Below are 20,580 nucleotides of genomic sequence, written 5' to 3' on the forward strand. Positions count from 1 at the left end.
ATCAACACTTCAAACAGTTTGTCGAGGGGCTGTGATAAAGGAGTCAGAGGAATATTATTATTTTATCAGCACCAGGGCCTCCGATTAGTTACCTGAACACATGCACAGCAGGGGAATCAAAGCACAGTCGGACCGGATGTACCCGTTGCTAAGCGGGTTGGGGGAAGATGTAGAAAGTAGGACCGGAAGGTTTGCGAAGTAGACGCTGAGGTGGGGAAGGGTGACATGAAACTGTATATTCCTGGGAATTTAGTTCAATGTGGCTGGAGTTAGGGCTTTTCTTTTTAATTATACGTATATATAGTTTCCTCTTCACCTTTGCAGGACATGGCTGTTCCCAGTTTGGAGTTGGACCCGCTCTTCTTGAAAGCCTTGGGGTATCTGCATTCAAAAAGTAAAGACTCGGCGGAGAAACTGAAGGCTCTGTTGGATGAGGCATTGGCCAGAGGTAGCGAGTGCAGCTTTCGGCAGCAACAGAAGGTGCATTGGAAACAATAACTGCTAGTTTTTCAGTAAGAACAGAAAATGTTGGAATTTCACCGAGTCTGGGATCATAAATGGACTAAGTAAATTTGTGGGTGGGGTTGTAAATTTAATTGGTAAATGTGTTTATTATTGCCACTTTTACCGAGGTACAGTGAAAAAAAATTGGTTTTACTTGCCATCCGTACATATGATGTAATCGTATCATGTACCTTGAAATACTACAAGGAAAAAAGCCATAACAGAATTGCAGTTACAGAGAAAATACGGGTAGACAATAAGGTGCCTATGGTGTGGTACATTGTAAGATTAAGAATTCATCTTATCGTGATAGGTCACCATTCAGTACCCTTATTACAATATATAGTCGTTGAACCTGGTGGTATGTGCCTTAAGACTTTTGTATCTTGTCTGATGGGACGGAGGGGAGAAGAAAAAGTGTTTAGGGTGAGTAGATTTATGTTGGCTGCTTTACTGGGGGAGTGAGAAGTAGAGACAGGATGTGGAAACCATAGAAAGAGTGCAGAGGAGATTTACAAAGATGTTGCCTGGATAGTAGAACATGCCTTATGAGAATAGGTTGAGTGAACTTGGCCTTTTTTCCTTGGAGCGACAGAGGATCAGAGGTGACCTGATAGAGGTGTATAAGATGATGGGAGGCATTGATCGTGTGGATAGTCAGAGCCTTTTTTCTAGGGCTGAAATGACTAACACAAGAGGGCACAGTTTTAAGGTGCTTGGAAGTAGGTATAGAGGAGATGGACTATTGGTGACAGTGGTGGAGGCAGATACAAAGAGTCTATTTAGAGACTCCTGGACAGGTACATGGTGCTCAGAAAAATACAGGCCTATGGATAACCCTAGGTAATTTCTAAGGTAAGGACATGTTTAGCACAGCTTTGGGCCAAAGGGCCTGTATTGTGCTGTAGGTTTTCTATGTTTCTATACAGAGTCCATTGAGGGGAGGCTGGTTTCCTTGATATACTGAGTGTGTTCACAACACTGTAGTTTCTTGTCTTAGTCAGAGCAATTGCCATGCTAAGCTGTAATACATGCAGATTGGCTGTTTTCTATATTGCATTTGGTGAGGATCAACAGGGACATGTTAAATTTCTTCAGTCTTCTGAGGAAGAAGAGGTGCTGATCTGTTTTATTTCACTCAATTTTGAAAGTTGTTCAAATTTGTGAGCTCTGCATGGGCGCTGAATGCAGTCATGGATTGCTCCAAATAATCAACAAAAAAGCGGGCATGACTGGGACCCATACCTACATTTTCTAGTGGCTGAGATTGATCAAATGAGTTTGAAGGCAGAGAGAAAGTTGGTAGCAATGTTGAGTCATTATGTTCAACACTTTGTGTTGCTGGAAATCCACAGCAGGTCAATCAGCATGAAAACAATCCCTTTGCCCCACCTATTCTGTGCCTACCTAAGTTAGTCCTATTTCGCCCAAGTCCTAAATTGTTTCCTTTCTATGTACCTGTTCTGCTTTCTTTTAAATGTTGTTACTGTACCTGCTTCATCCACTGGAGAAAAGAGGATCGGGTCCATCATCCTGAAACTTCTGTTAAAATGAATGGTGACTGAGTGAAGACCTTCTCTGGTTGGAGGGGGAGAAATTTAATCTAGCTTCTTTGTTCAGGTGGTTATCAAATAATAATATTTTTCCACAAAAATAATATTTGTAATAGACACCAGCTAAGGGAAAGTTGGATAAATACCAAAAGATGGATATGGGGAGAGAAAAGCTACCAGAGTTGTTGCCTTGCAGCTCAAGTGATCAAATTCAAACCTGACCTCGGGTGCTGTCAGGGTTTTTCATGTTTTCCCTGTGTCAATGAGGGTGTTCCAGTTTCCACCCACATCTAAACGACAACTGGGTTGGTAGATTCATTGACCATTGTAAATTGCTGCTAATGTGGGTTGACAGTACAATCTGAAAACGTTGACAGGAATGTAGGAAGATTAAGTTACAGGAGCAATTAGTGGAGGAATAAGATTGTTCTGTGAACTGATGTGGACTTAATGAGCCAAAATGGACATCTCCTATGTTGAATGCGCTTTACAGACAATGGGATTATTCAATATAGATACTTTAAGCCAAATAACCTCACTTTGTGCAGGAAATTTGTAGGAGTTGGGGCTACATTGTTCTCGTAAAAACTGGTGTGGACTCAATGGACTAAATGGCTTCTTCCAAAGGTGATACTTTATGATCTCAGCTGAATTTTAACTTGACAGTCACGTGACAACTACCAAGCATTTGGGCATACATATTCGAACTCTTGTATGCAGTAATCTGAAAAGTTGGTCCAAAAAAAAGTTATCACATCAAAGTTTGAGCAAAGTTGAAGGACCTATATTTTTTTAAATAGTGGCCCCCAATTTAAGATGTTCCATATGAGAAAATATCCTCTCCCCATCCACCTGATACTGCTTAGAACCTTGTATGTTACAATTACGTCCCAGTTCTCCTAAGCTGCAGCAGATACTAATCTAGCAGATCTAAACTTGCCTTAGAAAATGACGCATCCACTCCTGAAATTAATTAGTAAACATTCCAATGAATTAGCAACCTTAAGCAAAGGAATCAGTTTTGTACGCAGTACTGCATATCTGCCCTACATAACTGAATCCAGTCCTCCCTACCTGTGAGCTCAATTCTCAACAAACATTAATTTTCTGTTAGTTTTCATAATTATTTGCTGTACATGCATGTGTAATGCATGCTAAGTCTTTTGCAAATCATGCACTGAGGTCACAGGTTCCTTTGCATTGCAGAACTCCATGTCACACCATGTAGTGCCTTACATTTTATATTTACTGCCAAACTGGGAAATTCTACATTTTCCCATATAATACCCTATCTGCTGGGCCTCATTGCACTCACTCAGCATCAGTTTTCCTTTGTAACTTCCTTAATTTCCCTTTTCAACCAAGTTTTTGAAACAGTATCAAGCCTATAGTTTAACTTTTGTATCCCTCTTGCACAGGAAGTTGAAACACCCAAAGTAACTGTTGGTTCCAAATCCAGTTTAGCCAAGCAGGAGTCCAAAGTATCCACATCTCTGACATCTGGCAATAATGGAAAGTCCAGTTCCAGTGAAAAAACGAAGAAGGAAACTGAGAAGAGGCCAGCTGAAAAGGTGAAGATTGCTAGCTTACACCTGTAGCATTGTATAGCAAATATTTTGTATACACAAGGGAGTTTATTTATCACTTAAAACTGTTAAACTGTCAGAATATTATTACTAAAATTTGATTTGGCACATATGTGAGCCATTAAATGTGCAGTTTGCCCTGAAGTAATTTTGTTAAAATTTAGTTAAAAAATTACATTAACATGTCATAATTGAATTGGATTCTAAGTTGGTATTTTCTGTCAAAGTACTGTAATGTAGTAAATCTTTAGCTTTTAAAAAAAAATCTTAATAAATTAAATTAACTCAATATTTCCAATTTTGAAAGGTTAAGCTGGACACTCAGGAAGGAATTGATCCCCAGAAAAAGGCCAGACTGGAGAAGCCAGAGAATCGATCTTCCCCAGTCACTGTTCAGTCCAGTAAAGACCTGGCAATGCCTGACCTGCCTGGTTTTGAGAGCGCAGAGGACTTTGCCATGGAAATGGGGTTGGCATGTGTGGTGTGCCGGTATGACAGTTTTTTTTCCATTATAAATCACGTGCCCATAGGTAGAGCATTGCAAAACTAATTGTATTCCTCAGGTAATGCAAGTTTAGAAGAGAGATGGGAAAGTGGGGTTAGGGTTCAGGGCCTAGAGAAATGATTCATTTATCCTTTTATAGTCACATGTTTATACTTGTTCTCAATCTTTACAATAATAATTTTGTATGCTTGCTTAGTATGTAAATGCTTTATTGACTTGCTAGGTTCCCATGTTATGCAATAGTAACACTTGAGACATATTTATTTTGTGCTGAGGTACAGTGCCCTGAAAAAGCATTCAACCCCAACAACTATTTTCATATTTACTGTCCCGTTCTCTAAATATGAAATATATTGCAATAGGATTTATTTGAGCTGATCTATAAATCTTGGTGCATCATGTGAAATCAAATTAAAAATTCCAAAACCTGTCAACACTTTACTAAAAATTAAAACCTAATATTGTGAGGCTGAAAACATATTCATTCCCTTTGTAATAATGACACTAACTTCTCTGTGTTTATTACCTTACCAACTTCTTGATGTAGAAAATTGGAAGATCACCTGTTTTTAATGAATTCATAAGAATAAATACTCCCCACCACCCCCCCCACCCCCCCTGTAAGGTCCAACAGTATGGTAGATTTTCAACTGACCAAGCAAAAATGAAGACAGAGCATTCAAGTCAAGGAAATGATAATATAGAAGCATAAATTGGGGAGAGGTACAAGAAATCTCAAGGCACAAAACATACTGTGGAATTCAGTGTAGTGTGTCATGAAAAAGTGGAAAAATATAAAACCAAAGCCACACTGCCTAGGTCAGGTCGGCCTCTACACTTAGTTGCTGGAGAAGAATGGCACTTGTAAGGGATGCTGCTGTGATGCTAACAGCCACTCTGAGTCAGCTGTAGAAGCCAATGGCTGCAATTGGAGATGCAACACTCTCTAAGGCCTTGCACAAAAAGCATATTTATGGAAGAGTGGCAAGGAAGAAGCCCTGGCAATACTTTTTTAAAAAAGCATATTCGTGCCTGTTTTTTAAAAAATTGCAAAGCATCACACTTAGAGATGAGACTAAAGTGGAACTTTTCGGCCTTGACACTAAGCAGTATATGTAGTGTAAATCTAATAATGCACATCAATCAGGTGACATCATCCCAACTGTGAGGTTTGGTGGAAGTAGCATCATTCCTTGATTTTCTGCACCACAGAATGGAAATCTCATCAGGATTGATGGAAAAGTGAATGATGCTAAATACAGAGAGATTCTGCATAAAAACTTGTTAGCCGCTGCTAGAAAGCTTAAATTAGGGAGGATGTTAGTATTTCAGCAGGATGATGACTCAAAGCACATTGCCAGGGCAACCATGGAGTGGCTTCAAATGAAGTAAGTTGATGTCCTTGAGTGGCCCAGTCAGAGTCCTGACCTTAACCTGATCGATCACCTCTGGCAAGACCTCAATATTACTGTCCACCACCGCTCCCCAACTGACCTGGCACAGCTTGAGCAATTTTGCAAAGAGGAATGAGCAAATCTTGCTCCATCATGTAGTGCAAAGCTAATAGAGATTTATCAAAAAAGGGAATAAATACTTTTGAAGTATTTTGTATTGAAGGTTTTGTATTTTTAGTTTTCATTTTTACAGTTTTCCCTTTTTTTTGGATTTACTGTGAAAAGGGAACATGTAATTCACAAATAAAAAATTCTCAGTTAAATTGATCAAAGTCCCTGGTTTTAATACTCATTTATGTTAACAAAGGATTGAATACTTTTACAAGACACTGTAACAATTGGTTACTACGTCAGGGCAGATAAAATGAGATGAACACTTACCTCATATTTGTCTGTCACACCAGTTTTTCTGAGTCAGGCATGCAAATTAGATTACTTGCTTCGCAAGTTAAGTTATTTGCAAAAACGCCTCATACTTAGCCAAAATTAAGAAGTTAGTGTGAAGGTAAAACATTTGTTAAATGGATCAAACGATGCAAAATGCGCATACAATGAAATAATGGAACTCTAAAGAAGACAAATTGATCTATTGTGACTCTTTACGGGTAACTGAGTGAGACTCATTCCTTCAACTGTCCTGTAGTCATGTTACTTTTGCCACAAGTGAAAGCTCTTAAAGTCAGTTTCGGCCACCCTTACATGGTCCATTATAGTTAATTCATAATTGAATGTAAATAGAAAACTAGTTATAGACTGGTCTCTTTACAAAGTCTGGTTTCTGCACCTTCCCCAGTTAGTTTTGAACAAAAAAAGCTGGAAAAGGTCGATGCAACAAGATGCAAAGTGCAGACATAATCATTTTTTTGCTACCTTCGTTGTTGGAATTTTTATCTGGAAGTTGTTTAAAACAAGTGTACTTGCATCATTACTAAGTCTGCAATATCAATGATAACAAATTTATCCTTGTGTGATGCACAGACAATATTCAGACTGTCACACTGGTCAACAATCACATTTCAAGATGCATAGTATCTCAGCATTTCTCAACTGTTCTTGGTATTTACTGTGTCCATCAATTGGGGCATATTCTGAGGCAATTCTCTTAGTATCTTCTGCATTTTTTCATTTGAAATAAAATACCAGGCATTAAACTATACTTTTCTGTAGCCCAGTGATCCACTTCATTCCATCTCTGAGAGCCATATAAATAATAACTCTAACATAAGGATGCAATCTCAGAAAATAATTTGTTTGTACTTAATGAAATACACCAGAAATATGAAGAGGGTACATTTTTATACAATAAGATAATGTATCTAGTGATACTAATCATTGGTTAACTAATTTGCTTTTAGCCAGATGACTGTTACATCAGGTAATCAACTGGTTGAATGTCAAGAATGTCACAACCTCTACCATCAGGACTGTCATAAACCCCAGGTGACGGACAAGGATGTAAATGATCCACGACTGGTATGGTATTGTGCCCGCTGTACAAGACAGATGAAGAAAATGGTAAGATCTCTTCCAATTGACACACACAAATACACCAGAACATTCTTTAACATGTATCTTAAGCAGATATATCTTTCATTTTAATTTTGATGACATGTGGAACCCTTTGAAGTGGAAAATGTGCCTGTTTTGAGTCAGTAATCTCACCACATGAGACAATGAGAGAATTATTTATAAAAAGAGTGTCTGCAGATACTGAAAATCCAAATCAGCATACACAAAATGCTGGAAGAACTCGGCAAGTAAGGCAGCATCTATGGAAATGAATAAACAGTCAATGTTTCAGGCCAAGGCCCTTCTTCATGACTTGTGCCTATTTGTCCACACACCCTGCAATTACAATGAGCTGAAATTGGGTTGTTTGTCAATAATATCCTAATGGGTAGTTTGCTGGCCAGTTTCAAGTCGTGGTTAATAGCAAGGGACATAATGAGTTTACTCTGTTTTTTGAAGAGCAGTATACAGGCAATATTTGCAAGCCAGGGCTGAAGACTAAGAGTTGTGCTGATTAGAGGTTTATAAGATGGTGAAAAAAATAGACAATAGGTGTAGGACGAGGCCATTTGGCCCTTCTAGGCAGCACCGCCATTCAATGCGATCATGGCTGATCATCCACAATCAGAACCCCACTCCTGCCTTCTCCCCATGTCCCTTGACTCCACTATCTTTAAGAGCTTTATCTAACTCTTTTTTTTTTGAAAACTTTTTATTGCATTTTTAAGTAATTACAAAGTATGAAAAAAAATGTATATAACCCTTCCCCCCTCCCCTTAACCCCTCCCCCTAACTACCCTATAGAAAAAAAAGAGAAAGAAAGAAAGAAAAAAAAAGAAAGAGTGCCTGGTTGTTGGAAGATCCCCACATGCTCCATGGAGTTCGTAATAACTTTAGTATATATATATATATATATGTTTCTTTCCCCAAATAACCAATTGTTTCATCTTCAGAGCATCTATATATTTAGTCCTGTCTTTTGTAAATAAGGGCTCCAAATTTTCAGAAATGTTTCATATTTATCTCTTAAATTATAAGTAATTTTTTCTAATGGAATATAGCCATAAATTTCTTTCTTCCAAGAGTCTATACTTAAATATGTATCCGATTTCCAAGTAACTTCAATAGCTTTTTTGGCTACTGCCAGTGCAATTTTTATTAATTCTTTCTGATATTTATTTAGTTTGAGTTTCGGTTTTATCCCTTCAATATCACCTAGTAAGAGTAATATTGGATTATGAGGAAGTTGTGTTCCTATAATTTGTTCCAGTAAAAGTCTTAAATTTGTCCAAAAAGGTTGAATTTTAGAACAAGACCATGTAGAATGTAAAAAAGTACCAGTTTCTTGGTTACATCGGAAACACTGATCAGATAAATTTGGATTTAATTTATTTATTTTTGTGGTGTAATATATAACTGATGTAGAAAATTATATTGCACTAATCTTAACCGAACATTTATTGTATTTGTCATACTATCAAGACATAGTCTTGACCAATTTGTTTCTTCAATTTTAATATTCAAATCACTTTCCCATTTTTGTCTTGACTTATGGACTCCTTGTTTAATTGCCTGTTTTTGAATCAAATTATACATACAAGATATAATTTTTTTAATATTTCCTTTTTGAATTAAAATTTCTATTTCATTAGATTTCGGCAATAACATTGTTTGACCTAATTTTTCTCTTAAATAAGCCCTTAGTTGAAAGTAACAAAATAAAGTGTTATTTGATACTTTATATTTATTCTTTAATTGATCAAATGACATTAATATACCTATCCAACTTTTTCTTGAAAGCATCCAGAGAATTGGCCTCCACTGCCTTCTGAGGCAGTGCATTCCACACCTCCACAACTCTCTGGGAGAAAAAGTTTTTCCTGAACTCCGTTCTAAATGGCCTACCCCTTATTCTTAAACTGTGGCCTTAAAATATACGTTAAACTCAAAGAAAATATTTTTACTTGTGAGCAAGACCAAATACAAACCATCCATTAAAGCTCTGAGAGAATTTTTCTTTTTCCCATAGAGTGATTTTGGATGTGGAACTCGTAGTTAGAAATAGTTCAGACAAGAAATGCCTATGGATTTAAAAGTACGAAGTGCAAAAATGAAGGAGGAAGAAATCGGGTTTATGAAAACTTTAGGAGAAATTTGGACTTTAATGAAATATTCTCATTTGGGCTTGCTGAAAGCTGTAATAATAATAATAATAATGAGTGTTGTTGGGAAGAAGTGAGGGGAAAGAATAGAAAATAGATATATCTATTTTATGTTTAGACTAAACAGTCATTAAACTGTCTAGTGGGATGATTGGAAATGCAAATTCCTTTCTTTTCCTGAATAAGCTAACTATGGTTGACAACTCCTTGACTAGAAGAAATACAGAAAAAAGAATCTTTCAAAATGTCTACAGGTTTAGTGAAGTAACTTGTCCTGAATTCCCGGGCACCAATTCTGCAAATTAGAACAGCTGGAAATTTTAGATTGGATATTTCAAACATTGAACCCTATCCAAATGTTCCTCTTCTTTTCTAACATGTCTGTTCATCAGAATCATTTCTATTATACAGGCACAGAAGACGCAAAAGGCTGCTCCAAAGGCTTCCAGTTCAGTTGCTAGCACCACTCCATCAGTAAAAGATCCATCGGTGAAAAAGCCTGACTTGAAGCAGAAACAAGAAATGACCACATTTCAGGCTTTCAAAAGAGCTGAAGTAAAGGTACAGTAACAGTCTCTAACTAAACTAAAATCTTATACCCTGTTTAATTTCTATTTGTAAGTATCTGTTGTTTGGAAAAAGGGGTTGATTTAGTTGGGCTTTTTCATAGAGTTGCTTTTATAGTAGTAGAGGATTCTTTCTTTTTAGTGCAAAATTAATCTGGATTTATCAGAAGCAAGCCATAAGACAGACAGACATACTTTATTGATCCCAAGGGAAATTGGGTTTCGTTACAGCCGCACCAACCAAGAATAGTGAAGAAATACAGCAATATAAAACCATAAATAATTAAATAAAAGTAAGTTAATCGTGCCAAGTGGAAATAAGTCCAGGACCAGCCTATTGGCTCAGGGTGTCTGACATTCCGAGGGAGGAGTTGGAAAGTTTGATGGCCACGGGTAGGAATGACTTCCTATGACGCTCAGTGTTACATCTCGGTGGAATGAGTCTCTGGCTGAATGTACTCCTGTGCCTAACCAGTACTTTATGGAGTGGATGGGAGTCATTGTCCAAGATGGCATGCAACTTGGACAGCATCCTCTTTTCAGACACCACCATCAGAGAGTCCAGTTCCACATCACTGGCCTTACGAATGAGTTTGTTGATTCTGTTTGTGTCTGCTACCCTCCGCCTGCTGCCCCAGCACACAACAGCAAACATGATAGCACTGGCCACCACAGCCAGAAGTACTGAAGCAGTCGATCTCCTAGAGAATCGTAATCTAACAATGGCTTTCAGTTAAAGCAGAATTGAGAGAACTGGATTTGAAAGGAATGTGAAATTATTGTAATTTTATTGGTGGTTGTGTAAACATTTGCAGAAGTCATCTTAAAGCAAAGCTTAAGAGATGTTAGCTTTTATTTCCCGAGAATCATTATCTGATTATTTTGATGGCAAGGCTTTAAACTTTAGAAACTAACAGAAACTAAACTAATACAAGATATGGAAACTAATTAATTGGGACACATCAGGACCATTACATTCCCTCAATCAGCCAAAGTTTCATGGATATATTTTAAAAGGCATATAAAAGACAAACTACTGTTTAACTAAGTAAAAAATTATATATTTAAATGAAGTACAGAACAAATTAGTACACTGCCAATGCTACTACAAACTGTAAAACTATATTAATTCACATAGTTATCATCAGAAAAATTCATCCATTGTATGCTGCAGTGTATGGGATGTCCAGGGAGGGGTAGCGTCTCCAGTAAAAGATCTTGTCATATCTATTTTGGGGCAGCTTTCTCACTTTTGGTCCCCACTGGACACTCAGCTCTAACCTGTGGCTCAAAGTAACTTTGCATGTGATAGTGGCCACATTCCAGTATACAGCTTGAACAGGCAGTCTGAACCAGTTGAGGATAGCCAGGGGGTCTAATATCCCAGTGAAGTAGGGACGTACCTGTCCTTGCATATGAAGTCAGCTCAGGCGAACTGGGCGGATGGGATCAACAGTGAGATCCAATGGGCAAGAAGGCAGTTTAGCAATGCTTCATGGAGAGCAAAGTGCACGATAAGGCACAGAAGTCTGTTAACCACTGCAACCGAGGAAGAGCCCAGTTTGTGATGACTATTCGTACCACGACCTCAACGTCCAAGGTCGAGTAAGTGGAACTGTCCTAGTGCAACAGTTTTTCATGTGCTGTCCTGAAAAATCTCCTCAACAACCAGTGCATTCATATAAAACGTGGCTGACTGATATACAGTAGTTAAGAATGAAAGTTCCCCACACTGATTTTTTTGAAATTTTTTTTTGCTATTGCTGCTGGTGACAGTACCTTCTTGCTGGGAAGGCTCAAGGAAACATGGTCAGATAGGTAAACCTGCAGCATCATATTTGGGAAGAAATGGAAAGACTTTTGTGGCCAGATGGGTGAAAACTGAAGGATGTTGCTCGGTGGGGGGGGGGGAGGAGGGGGTGTTTAAAAATCCCTTCCATGGATCTATCCACATCCAGTATATATTCACTGCAGGACATGAGTAAATGGTAATTCTGGAGAAAGGTTTTAGGACATTCATGGTTATTTATAAGCTGTGGCTAATGTAATCAGTTTGCCAGGGAGGGGATTTAAAATGTTACCTATATTTAAACAAATATATATCAACTGCATGTGTGTGTGTATTTTCATACGGCCTTATGCTTCTCTTTCATAGTTTAAGGCAATTTTACTTTTCATTATTTTGCAGACCACCTCATCTGCTTCTGGGAATTCCTCCAATTCTAGCACCACCTCTTCCTCGGTTAGTGGCCTCACAGGATGGGCTGCCTTTGGAGCTAAAACATCTTCTGCAGCACCTTCCACAGTTAAACTGGGGTCAACTGTACAGACCGCCAGTGGGAAACCTGCTGCACCCTCTTCAAATCAGAAAGCAGTGGGCCTCTCTGGACTGGCACCTTCTAAAGCAAGCCTGGGATCCAAAACGACCACTAGCGTTAACTCTAGCACTGGACCTATAAAGCCTTCTCCACCCCTAACATTGGGGAAACCGAGTCTTAACCGATCATCTAGCAGTGACAATGTCACCAAAGTGAGTTTAACAGGACCTGGCAATAGTGTTGGCCAGGCTAGCAGTGGAAATGGAGGGAACTCATCTACCAGCAGTGGTGGTAACAATGGGGCCAAAACTCCATCTGATGCTAGCAATTCTTCTGTTGTTAAGTTGCCAACATCTCAAGAGTCTCAGCTTAATGCTATGAAAAGGCTCCAGATGGTTAAGAAGAAAGCCGCACAGAAGAAGCTTAAAAAGTGAATGTTCATCACTGTTGTTCTCTGTTGCCTTTGTGTTCCTACAGAGAATAGCTTGCTAAGGAGGCCAACAAACATGCCCTTGGATTTATTCATTTTTCTAAGATTTTTATTTGTGAGAAGAGCACAGATCTATCTCTTGCCTCTGAAGGCCCCATGAAAACCACGTGAGAGAGGATTTATGTAGGTCTAAATGGCTTTGATCAAGATCTACACCAGTAAAAGGTTATAAGCACAAGGCTGAGAGAATTAAGAGATTACAGTGTTAGAAAAAAAATCATTTCATAAGTTGCCATTTGTAACAAAATTAACATTCTGGCCTTTTCTGTTTTAAAAGATAATCTTTTAACTAGATCGCTGATTTAGACTCCCTTTCATAGCAGTTTCAAACAATCTGTAAAGAGTTTGATTGGAGACCCATTTCTGACACCAGGAGCCAAAGGTCTTGGTTGTTCAATAGCTTGCAGGAAACAACATCCTTAGTGAGCTATGCAGTACAAAGTAACAGAAACCGAATTTTTAAACTTGTTCTGGTTTCCTTGCACCCACAGAAAACATTTCCTTTAAAAGATTTAGCTCAAGTTCCTAATGGGCCAAAAATGCTCTGCACTTCTCAAAACAAATCTGAAAGTTGAGTGAGAGACCAGTTTACTGTGATGTTGAAAACCAGGGAGGTTTTAATTCTGTGTGAAATGGACCTGTTCACATATGTTGTTTTGTGTGTATTACTGTTAATGGAGATGCCGTCTCTATTTGGTGAATTGCACTGGTATTGAAAAAGAATTAAAGTCAAATCTTGTCCACTTCGAATAATGGAGCACTTTTTAATTAGTCCCATTACATATTTTTATGTGCTTTTCCTTGAAACGCATCTGTTTTTTTGTTTTAACTTTGAAACGCTGACCAGTTCCCTGACTTCCAAATGTGAATGTCAAGGAATAAACCTATACTTTCAACACTGATAGTCGCAAGTGTTCATTCATGCACAGTAAATGTATGTACACAGCAAATATGGCCTAATAACATTCATCTGCCTTTGATCCATATAACTCAGAGTCATCATTTTAGTCAATACATTAATTTTTAGGAGTTGGTGCTTCCATCCTTTACCCTTGAATGCTGTAATTTTCTGATTATTCTCTCGTGCTGGATTTCTGCAGAGGAGAAAGTATTGTCTTCATCCCTGATCTTTGGAATTCATTCAATGATTTAAAGGCTTGCATTCCCATTGTCCCATAGGATCAAGCAGCTGGTGTGTGGACACTGTTAAACTGCAGGATGCATTAAAGCTAAATTGTACAGAACAAGCCATAGAAGCACTCATGTAATAATGATCAGATAATGTTAATGTTGAAATGAGGGTTGACTATTGAACAAAATCCTAACAAGACCTTCCCTACTCATTGCAGTTCCATGCATTATTGAATCTCCAGCTAAGAACAGCCAGGGCCACAGTTTAACAACTTGCTTAAATGAAAACACGTCCATCTGTATAGCATCTCTTCCGTGCTGAAATAGTCTCATATGTGATTGTCTGGAAAGAGGCTTGGATTAGGTGACCCCCATTTCAGCAGGAGTGGGTGCCAATAGATGTAAGTGTTAACAGATTTCTTCCTTGATGGCTCAAATAAGGCTGATGTGTGTTGACTGGGAAAGGTTAGGGTTTAATCAAACTAACAGTAAATTTAACATAATTGCTGATTGGTCTGGCTCTTGATTGTCAGCCAGTGGCCCTTATTGAAACTGCAAGGTGAAATCCCCATCAGAACCAGCTATGAAGCGATCTCTGGTTCAGCAGTCCACATATGTTGGGAGTCATACCAGCAGGAGCATTGTCCTAGAAAGAATCTACTGCTTTCTATAGTTACAGTTGAGATGTGAAAACAAAAACGCTGATGATAGAAATTTGAAATAAAACTGAAAATGCTGGAAATACTCAACAAGTCAGACAACATCAATGGGGAGAAGCTTCTGACCAGTGCTGAAGAACAGTCTGAAGCATCGACTCTTTCTCTACCCAGAAAATCTATCTAATCATCAACAATCATTTGATTTCTCCCTTTGTTACTACCTGCAGAAAGCTACACATGCTAGAACTACTTAGCAGGTCAGGCAATCTTTGTGGAAAGAGAAACAGTTAATATTTTGAGTGAAATACCCTTTATCAGAACTGATTGAAAGATATGGGGTTATTGAATAAAATGCCAGTCACATCTTCCTTACTCTTTGTCTAAGTGCATGGGTTCTTGTGGATCTAACAACCAGTGTGACTCAGCCTATTATTTCATCTGAAAGATATCTCCATCAGTGTAGTATCACCTCAGTGATTTCTGATGAAGGATATTCAAACTGAAGCATTAACTGTTTTCTTTCTACTAATGTACTGAGTACAGTATTCCCAACATTTTCTGCTATTTCATATTTCTAGTTTTTAAATTAATTTTCAGCTATACCATGATAGTAGCTTTCCGTTATTTTGCCCAGGTCCAATCTGGAGGTCTGGTTTATTGTTTGTTATTAAGCTTCTCCTGCTCTTATTTGCTAACTTACAGAACATACAAGAAAATGGGGAGAGAACGAGCAGCTGCTTCACTCTGACATAGTCTATGGATTCCACCTCAGAACCCACAGAGTAGACTAGTAGCAAGTCTTCACTGATTCTCATGGACTGCTGAAGAAAGAAACGTCATGCCAAACAGCCTTGGTGCAGATCTCATTCTTACGTCTTTGATAGCACCTCACACCCCCAATACATTCTCAGTACTTTAGTGGAAGAGTCATTCTAGATTACTTGCTCAAATCCCATAAGTGGTCTTAACTATATGCCATTGCATAAAATGTGTAACAGTTTTCAAGGATATTTTTTTCTTCCTTTCCTCTCCATAGCTCAAGTATGCATGGTGACTTCACAAACTTTAACTGACACCATATCCAATCTCTTCCCCTAGTGCCAAAATGGTGATGACTGATCACAAATGGCAACTCTAGCACTGTGATCACCGTGATAGGATTAAGATGTGGATAATGCACCTTGGTCACATTTCTGGAGTTATTTACAATGCAAATGGCAATTGGTTACCACTTTGCTAAATAGACACTTGTATGTGAGCCTTCATAAACAAAGCCTCTACTTTGGCCATACTACATTGGATTTAAGTGCTATGACAAAAGCAAGTCTTAATTGTCAGTTTTTCAATGCAGCACATCTTATTTTGGACAACAGACACGCTCTTGGTATTTGTGGAATAGATTTTTCACACAGAAGCGATAGAGTGCAGGGGTGGGAATTGAATTGCCTTTGGCAGGACAGTTGGAACAGACACATATAATACATTGTGAATCAGACAACGTTCATGCAGAGATGACAGACCAGAAGCTGAATGAGGCCATTCAGCCCATTGACATGACACTAGACATGTTCATTGCTATTTGAGCACTCCCATAGGTCTCTAAATTTGAGACAGAGTCCTCTGTTTCAATGATGTTAACTCTAAAAATTCAAAAACGTTTAGTGCTGAGGTTTGGTCCATTCTGATCTACTTGTTCTAGATGGCTGTTTTTATCTGTGTAATATATTGACTATACATCTCTCAATTGTTCCCTCTTATCCTAATCTCATCAGTATCTGGGCTTAGACTTTTGTTAGGACGCTCAAGGAGTTAATTGAAATCCAATCAATATCTCAGTTTCATCTGCCTCATTAAGTGTCCCGCACATTTGGGCATGTGGTGTCATGGTATTTGCCCTGGCTTAATATTGAAAAAAAATGTATAAATTTACATGTTGACCAACCAATCAATGTCAGTATAAAGACCCTGGTTAATTTCTGGGACCACATGGGTCAAGTGGCTGCCCTCTGTGTAACATTACGGCTACTGTCCTAATCTTTGAGGTGATTTTAAAGCTAATTACTGATCGTATGATTCAGGATAAGATATGGCTTTGCTATACATGATGAAGTATAAATGGACTCTAAACCTTACAATCTACTAAGCTATGACCTTGCATTTTTTGTCTACCTGCATTACACTATTTCTGTAGCTGTTATACTATTCTGCATTCTGTTGTTTTATACCTCAATGTTTTGTGTAATGACTTGATTTCATGAACAGGATGCAAGACAAGCTTTTCACTCTACCTCAGTACATGTGACAATAATATTCTAATTCCAATTCAATAGAAGCAGTTTTAAGGCTGATTTTTGCACTTTTAACTGTATACCTTTGTGGTGAACTACGTGTGCCTGTCTGGACACGCCCCCTGCTGACTGCTCCTGTGGCTCCTCCCACAGACCCCTGTATAAAGGCGATCGAGGCCTGATGCTCGGCCTCAGTCTCCAGGATGTAGTATGGTGGTCACTCACTGCTGGTTCCTTCTTCCAGTCAATAAAAGCTGATATCTCACCTTACGTCTCAGAGTGAGTTATTGATGGTGCATCAACCTTCTGAGTTTGTCTCTGTGCTGCATAACATAGTTTCTCTCTCCACAGTGGCTACCTGACCTGCTAAGCTTTTCCAGCATTTTCTGCTCTGATTTAAATCTATAGCATTTACAATTGGCATGTGCCTTATGTAAAGTATAAATAAGCAAGTTTGCACAATGTTTATCAAGAGGAGTACATACTCTGTTGCTTTCTTCCTCGCAGCCATTCAAATGTGGGTCAGCAAAATAAGCTGTTGGTAGCGATAATCTAGGTATGGTTGAGTGACAAAGTAGTTTTACTGAGTTAGACCTCAATGAAGAATGGTATAGTCGACCACCTGAAGGGCAGCAGAGAGGAAGCATGCGATAATTAGGATAATGCACCTTGGTCACATTGCTGGGTTGTCATTTGTGGTCAGTTATAACCATTTTAGTGTTGGGAGAGAGGCCGGATATGTTGTTGAACACAAAGTGGATAAGGCCCCTTGAACTTTGGAAAGGGAAGCACGGACCTGTCAAATACGGCATCTTTGGTTTACCTTCACACTTACACCTTTGACTGTGTGGCCTGCAGGAAAGTGAATCTCAGGGTTGTATATGGTGACATGTATGTACTTTGATAATAAAATTTATTTGGAATTTGTACTTTAACTTTGAGCATTTATTAACAAATAAAATGTAGGCAAATATTTTCCATGAAAACTGTGCCCAGTGTAGGAACTCAGTGAACCTTTCACAATCAAGTACTTTCCATGAAAGAGAGGATGTTTCATTTTAATGCAAACACATAATTTGTTTATTGTTTCTAAAGAGCAGCAGTTGCCTAACTGCGATCTCACAGCTTTAGCAACCAGCCTTTGATTCTGACCTCCTTGTCCTATTGTGCGAGTGTTGCACATTCTCATTGTGACTGTGTGGGTTTCCTCTCACATCCCAAAGATGTGCAGATTAATAAGTTAATTGGCCACTGTAAATTACTCCTGGTGTGGAGGTTAGTGGTGGAGCTTATGGGAATGTGGGGTGAGCACAATGGGATTAGTGTAACTGGGTGCTTGATGTTTGATGCAGCCTCACTGTATGCTATGATTCTAGGACTCTTAGAAACGTATTATCTTGTCAACATTTAAAAGGGGTCTGAAGAGCAACTTCTCACAGAGGGTGGTGCATATAAGTAACAGATTGCCAGGGGAAGCAGTTGATGTAGGTGCAAGTAAAACATTTTTAGTTATTTCATTTATCTGCAGTGCAGAACAGGCCCTTCTAGCCTAATGAGCCAAGCTGCCCAGCATCTCACCAGTTTAACACTAGCCTAATCACAGGACAATTTACAATGACCAAATAACCTACTGTTGTGGCGCGTGGCCAAGTTAAGGCGTTGGACTAGCGATCTGAAGGTCGTGAGTTCGAGCCCCAGCCAGGGCAGAATGTTGTGTCCTTGAGCAAGGCACTTAACCACACTTTGCTCCAGTCCACCCAGCTGAAAATGGGCACCGGCAAAATGCTGGGGGTTAACCTCGCAATAGACTGGCATATCCAGGGGGGAGTCTCGTACTCTCAGTCGCTTCACACCACAGAAACCGGCATAAGCACCAGCCTGATGAGCCTATAAGGCTCGGGACAGACTTTAACTTAACTTTAAATAACCTACTAAGTTTGTTCTGTGGGAGGAAACAAGAGCACCTGGAGGAACCCCCCATGGCCATGGGGAGATCATACAAACTCCTTACAGACAGTGCCAGAAATGAACTCTGAATTCCGAAGCCCTAAAAGATATTTGGATCGGAAAGGTTTAGAGGAACATGGGTTAAATGCTACTAGCTATCTTTGTCGGCATGAGCAAGATATAAGTGCAATATTTGAAAGATTCCCTTATTAGACATGTTGAGAACTGGAAATAATTCTTGTCTTAAATGACATTTATTTATTTGGTCTCTTTAAGTACCACTTCACTGTTTCCTGTACCTCTCTCTGTAATCATATTACAATTCCAGCACCATTCAGTCCTTCCAGGAGTATGGAGAGGTTTCAAAAGAGTTTTACCAGGATGCTCTCTAGATTAGAAGGCATGAGCTATAAGCAAGGTTTTATAAACTTGGGTTGTCTTCTCTGGAACAGTGTAAGCTGAGGAGATACCTGATAGAAATTTATATAATTATGAAAGACAAAGATAGAGCAGACAGCCAGGACTTTTACCCAGGACTGAAATGTATAATACCAGAGGCTATGCACTTAAGCTGAGAGGGGAAAATGTGCAAGATGTTGAAAGGAGATGTGTGGAACAAGTACTTTAACACAGAGAGTGGTGGAGGTCTAGAATATGCTACCAGGGATGGTGGTGGGAGCAGACATGATGGTGGCATTTAAGAAACATTTAGATAGGCACATAAATATGCAAAAAATGGAGAAGCATAATTGGCTTGGCAGAGCATCATGGGCTGAAGGACCTGTTCCTATGCTGTATGTTCTATGAAACCATATCATGAAGAAGTTCAATCCAATCATATTGTGAAGAAATTGAGAGATTAAAAAAATGTTTTTACAGAACAGTTGTTGTGATCTGCCAAAAAAAACCCCTTTAAAGTGTGATAAAAGCAGATTCAGAAATAACTTTCAAAGGGGAATATTTGGAAACTTTTAAGGTAATTGGGAATGATGTGAGATTAATTAGACAACTCTCAAAGGGCCAACACAGTTGCAGCAACCTGTCTAGTCTCCTTACGTGACGTAACTAATGATGAATATTAAGTATAGCTTTGGCCGTAATATTGTTTTCCTGACCATATATAAATTTCAGAAAACATTGTGCCCCTGCTGGCCCTGGTTTATGGTTTTGATGACTATGATCTTACTGAGATATAATATTACTACAAGATCTGGAATGACTTTTTTATCACCCATATATCATCAGGCTCATAAATATAATGTTGATACAGTGAAGGATTCAACATTTTCTTCTAAGTATAAGCAAAATTGATAAATTATGCGTAAAACAAGGAGTTGGAATGTTAGAGAAGAAAACGTAAGTATGAAATAAAAGCAACTTAATAGATTAGTGGCAGAATGGTTGTTTCTATTTTACGTCAATTAAGGAGTGGAAGTGAATGAGAATATGGTGCTTCCATGTGGATAGAAATCAAGTATTTGTTTTACTCATGTACTCTAGAGTGGAGATCAGAACAAGAGCTGTAACTGTCACTTAGCTGTTTGGCAGCTAGGTAATGATCACAAGGTGACTCAACCTAGTTCATGTAGACAAAATGCTTGGATCTAGCTCATGAACCATGTGCATCATCTGTTACCGCACAAAAAGCAGCCAAGACTCATTAATGGATTTAATGGGTCTCCTGACTTCATCACACAAATGTCTAGCATGGCAAATGTCCCAGAGGGAGGAGTTGAAACAAAATACAGTAGTGTTATGGAGTTCTCAGCTTAATGTTCACTGATCTGTGTGTGTGTGTGGGGGGGGGGGGGCGGGTTGCATTGGCAGTCAATTGCAATAGTGAAGATGTGGAACTTCAGGGATGGGACCCATAAACCAATAGAGTAGAAGCTAACAACAATGGAATCC

General features: G+C 38.8%; 2 protein-coding genes across 3 annotated transcripts in view; one reads left to right on the top strand and one right to left on the bottom strand.

Annotated features, from left to right (window-relative positions):
- The window catches only part of gstcd (glutathione S-transferase, C-terminal domain containing), a 224,664-nt gene extending 224,515 nt beyond the window's left edge, over window positions 1-149 (bottom strand). Inside the window, exon 1 of the mRNA XM_059965388.1 lies at window positions 93-149. The gene's annotated coding sequence lies outside the window, so the exon portion shown is untranslated. The remainder of the gene's footprint in view (window positions 1-92) is intronic.
- ints12 (integrator complex subunit 12) lies at window positions 133-14,452 on the top strand. 2 transcript variants are annotated; one of them, XM_059965394.1, is made up of 7 exons: window positions 133-210; window positions 325-480; window positions 3,517-3,628; window positions 3,951-4,132; window positions 6,958-7,117; window positions 9,685-9,834; window positions 12,028-14,452. In XM_059965394.1, exons 2-7 carry the CDS (start codon window positions 431-433, stop codon window positions 12,589-12,591), a joined length of 1,218 nt encoding a protein of 405 aa, XP_059821377.1. In that variant the 5' UTR covers window positions 133-210; window positions 325-430; the 3' UTR covers window positions 12,592-14,452. The 2 variants fall into 2 exon arrangements, with proteins under 2 accessions (XP_059821377.1, XP_059821376.1); XM_059965393.1 differs by having other exon boundaries at window positions 3,476-3,628; window positions 12,028-14,445.
- Window positions 14,453-20,580: the final 6,128 nt, after the last annotated feature.

This window comes from Hypanus sabinus, chromosome 3 (assembly GCF_030144855.1).
Source record: "Hypanus sabinus isolate sHypSab1 chromosome 3, sHypSab1.hap1, whole genome shotgun sequence".
Lineage (NCBI taxonomy): Eukaryota > Metazoa > Chordata > Chondrichthyes > Myliobatiformes > Dasyatidae > Hypanus > Hypanus sabinus.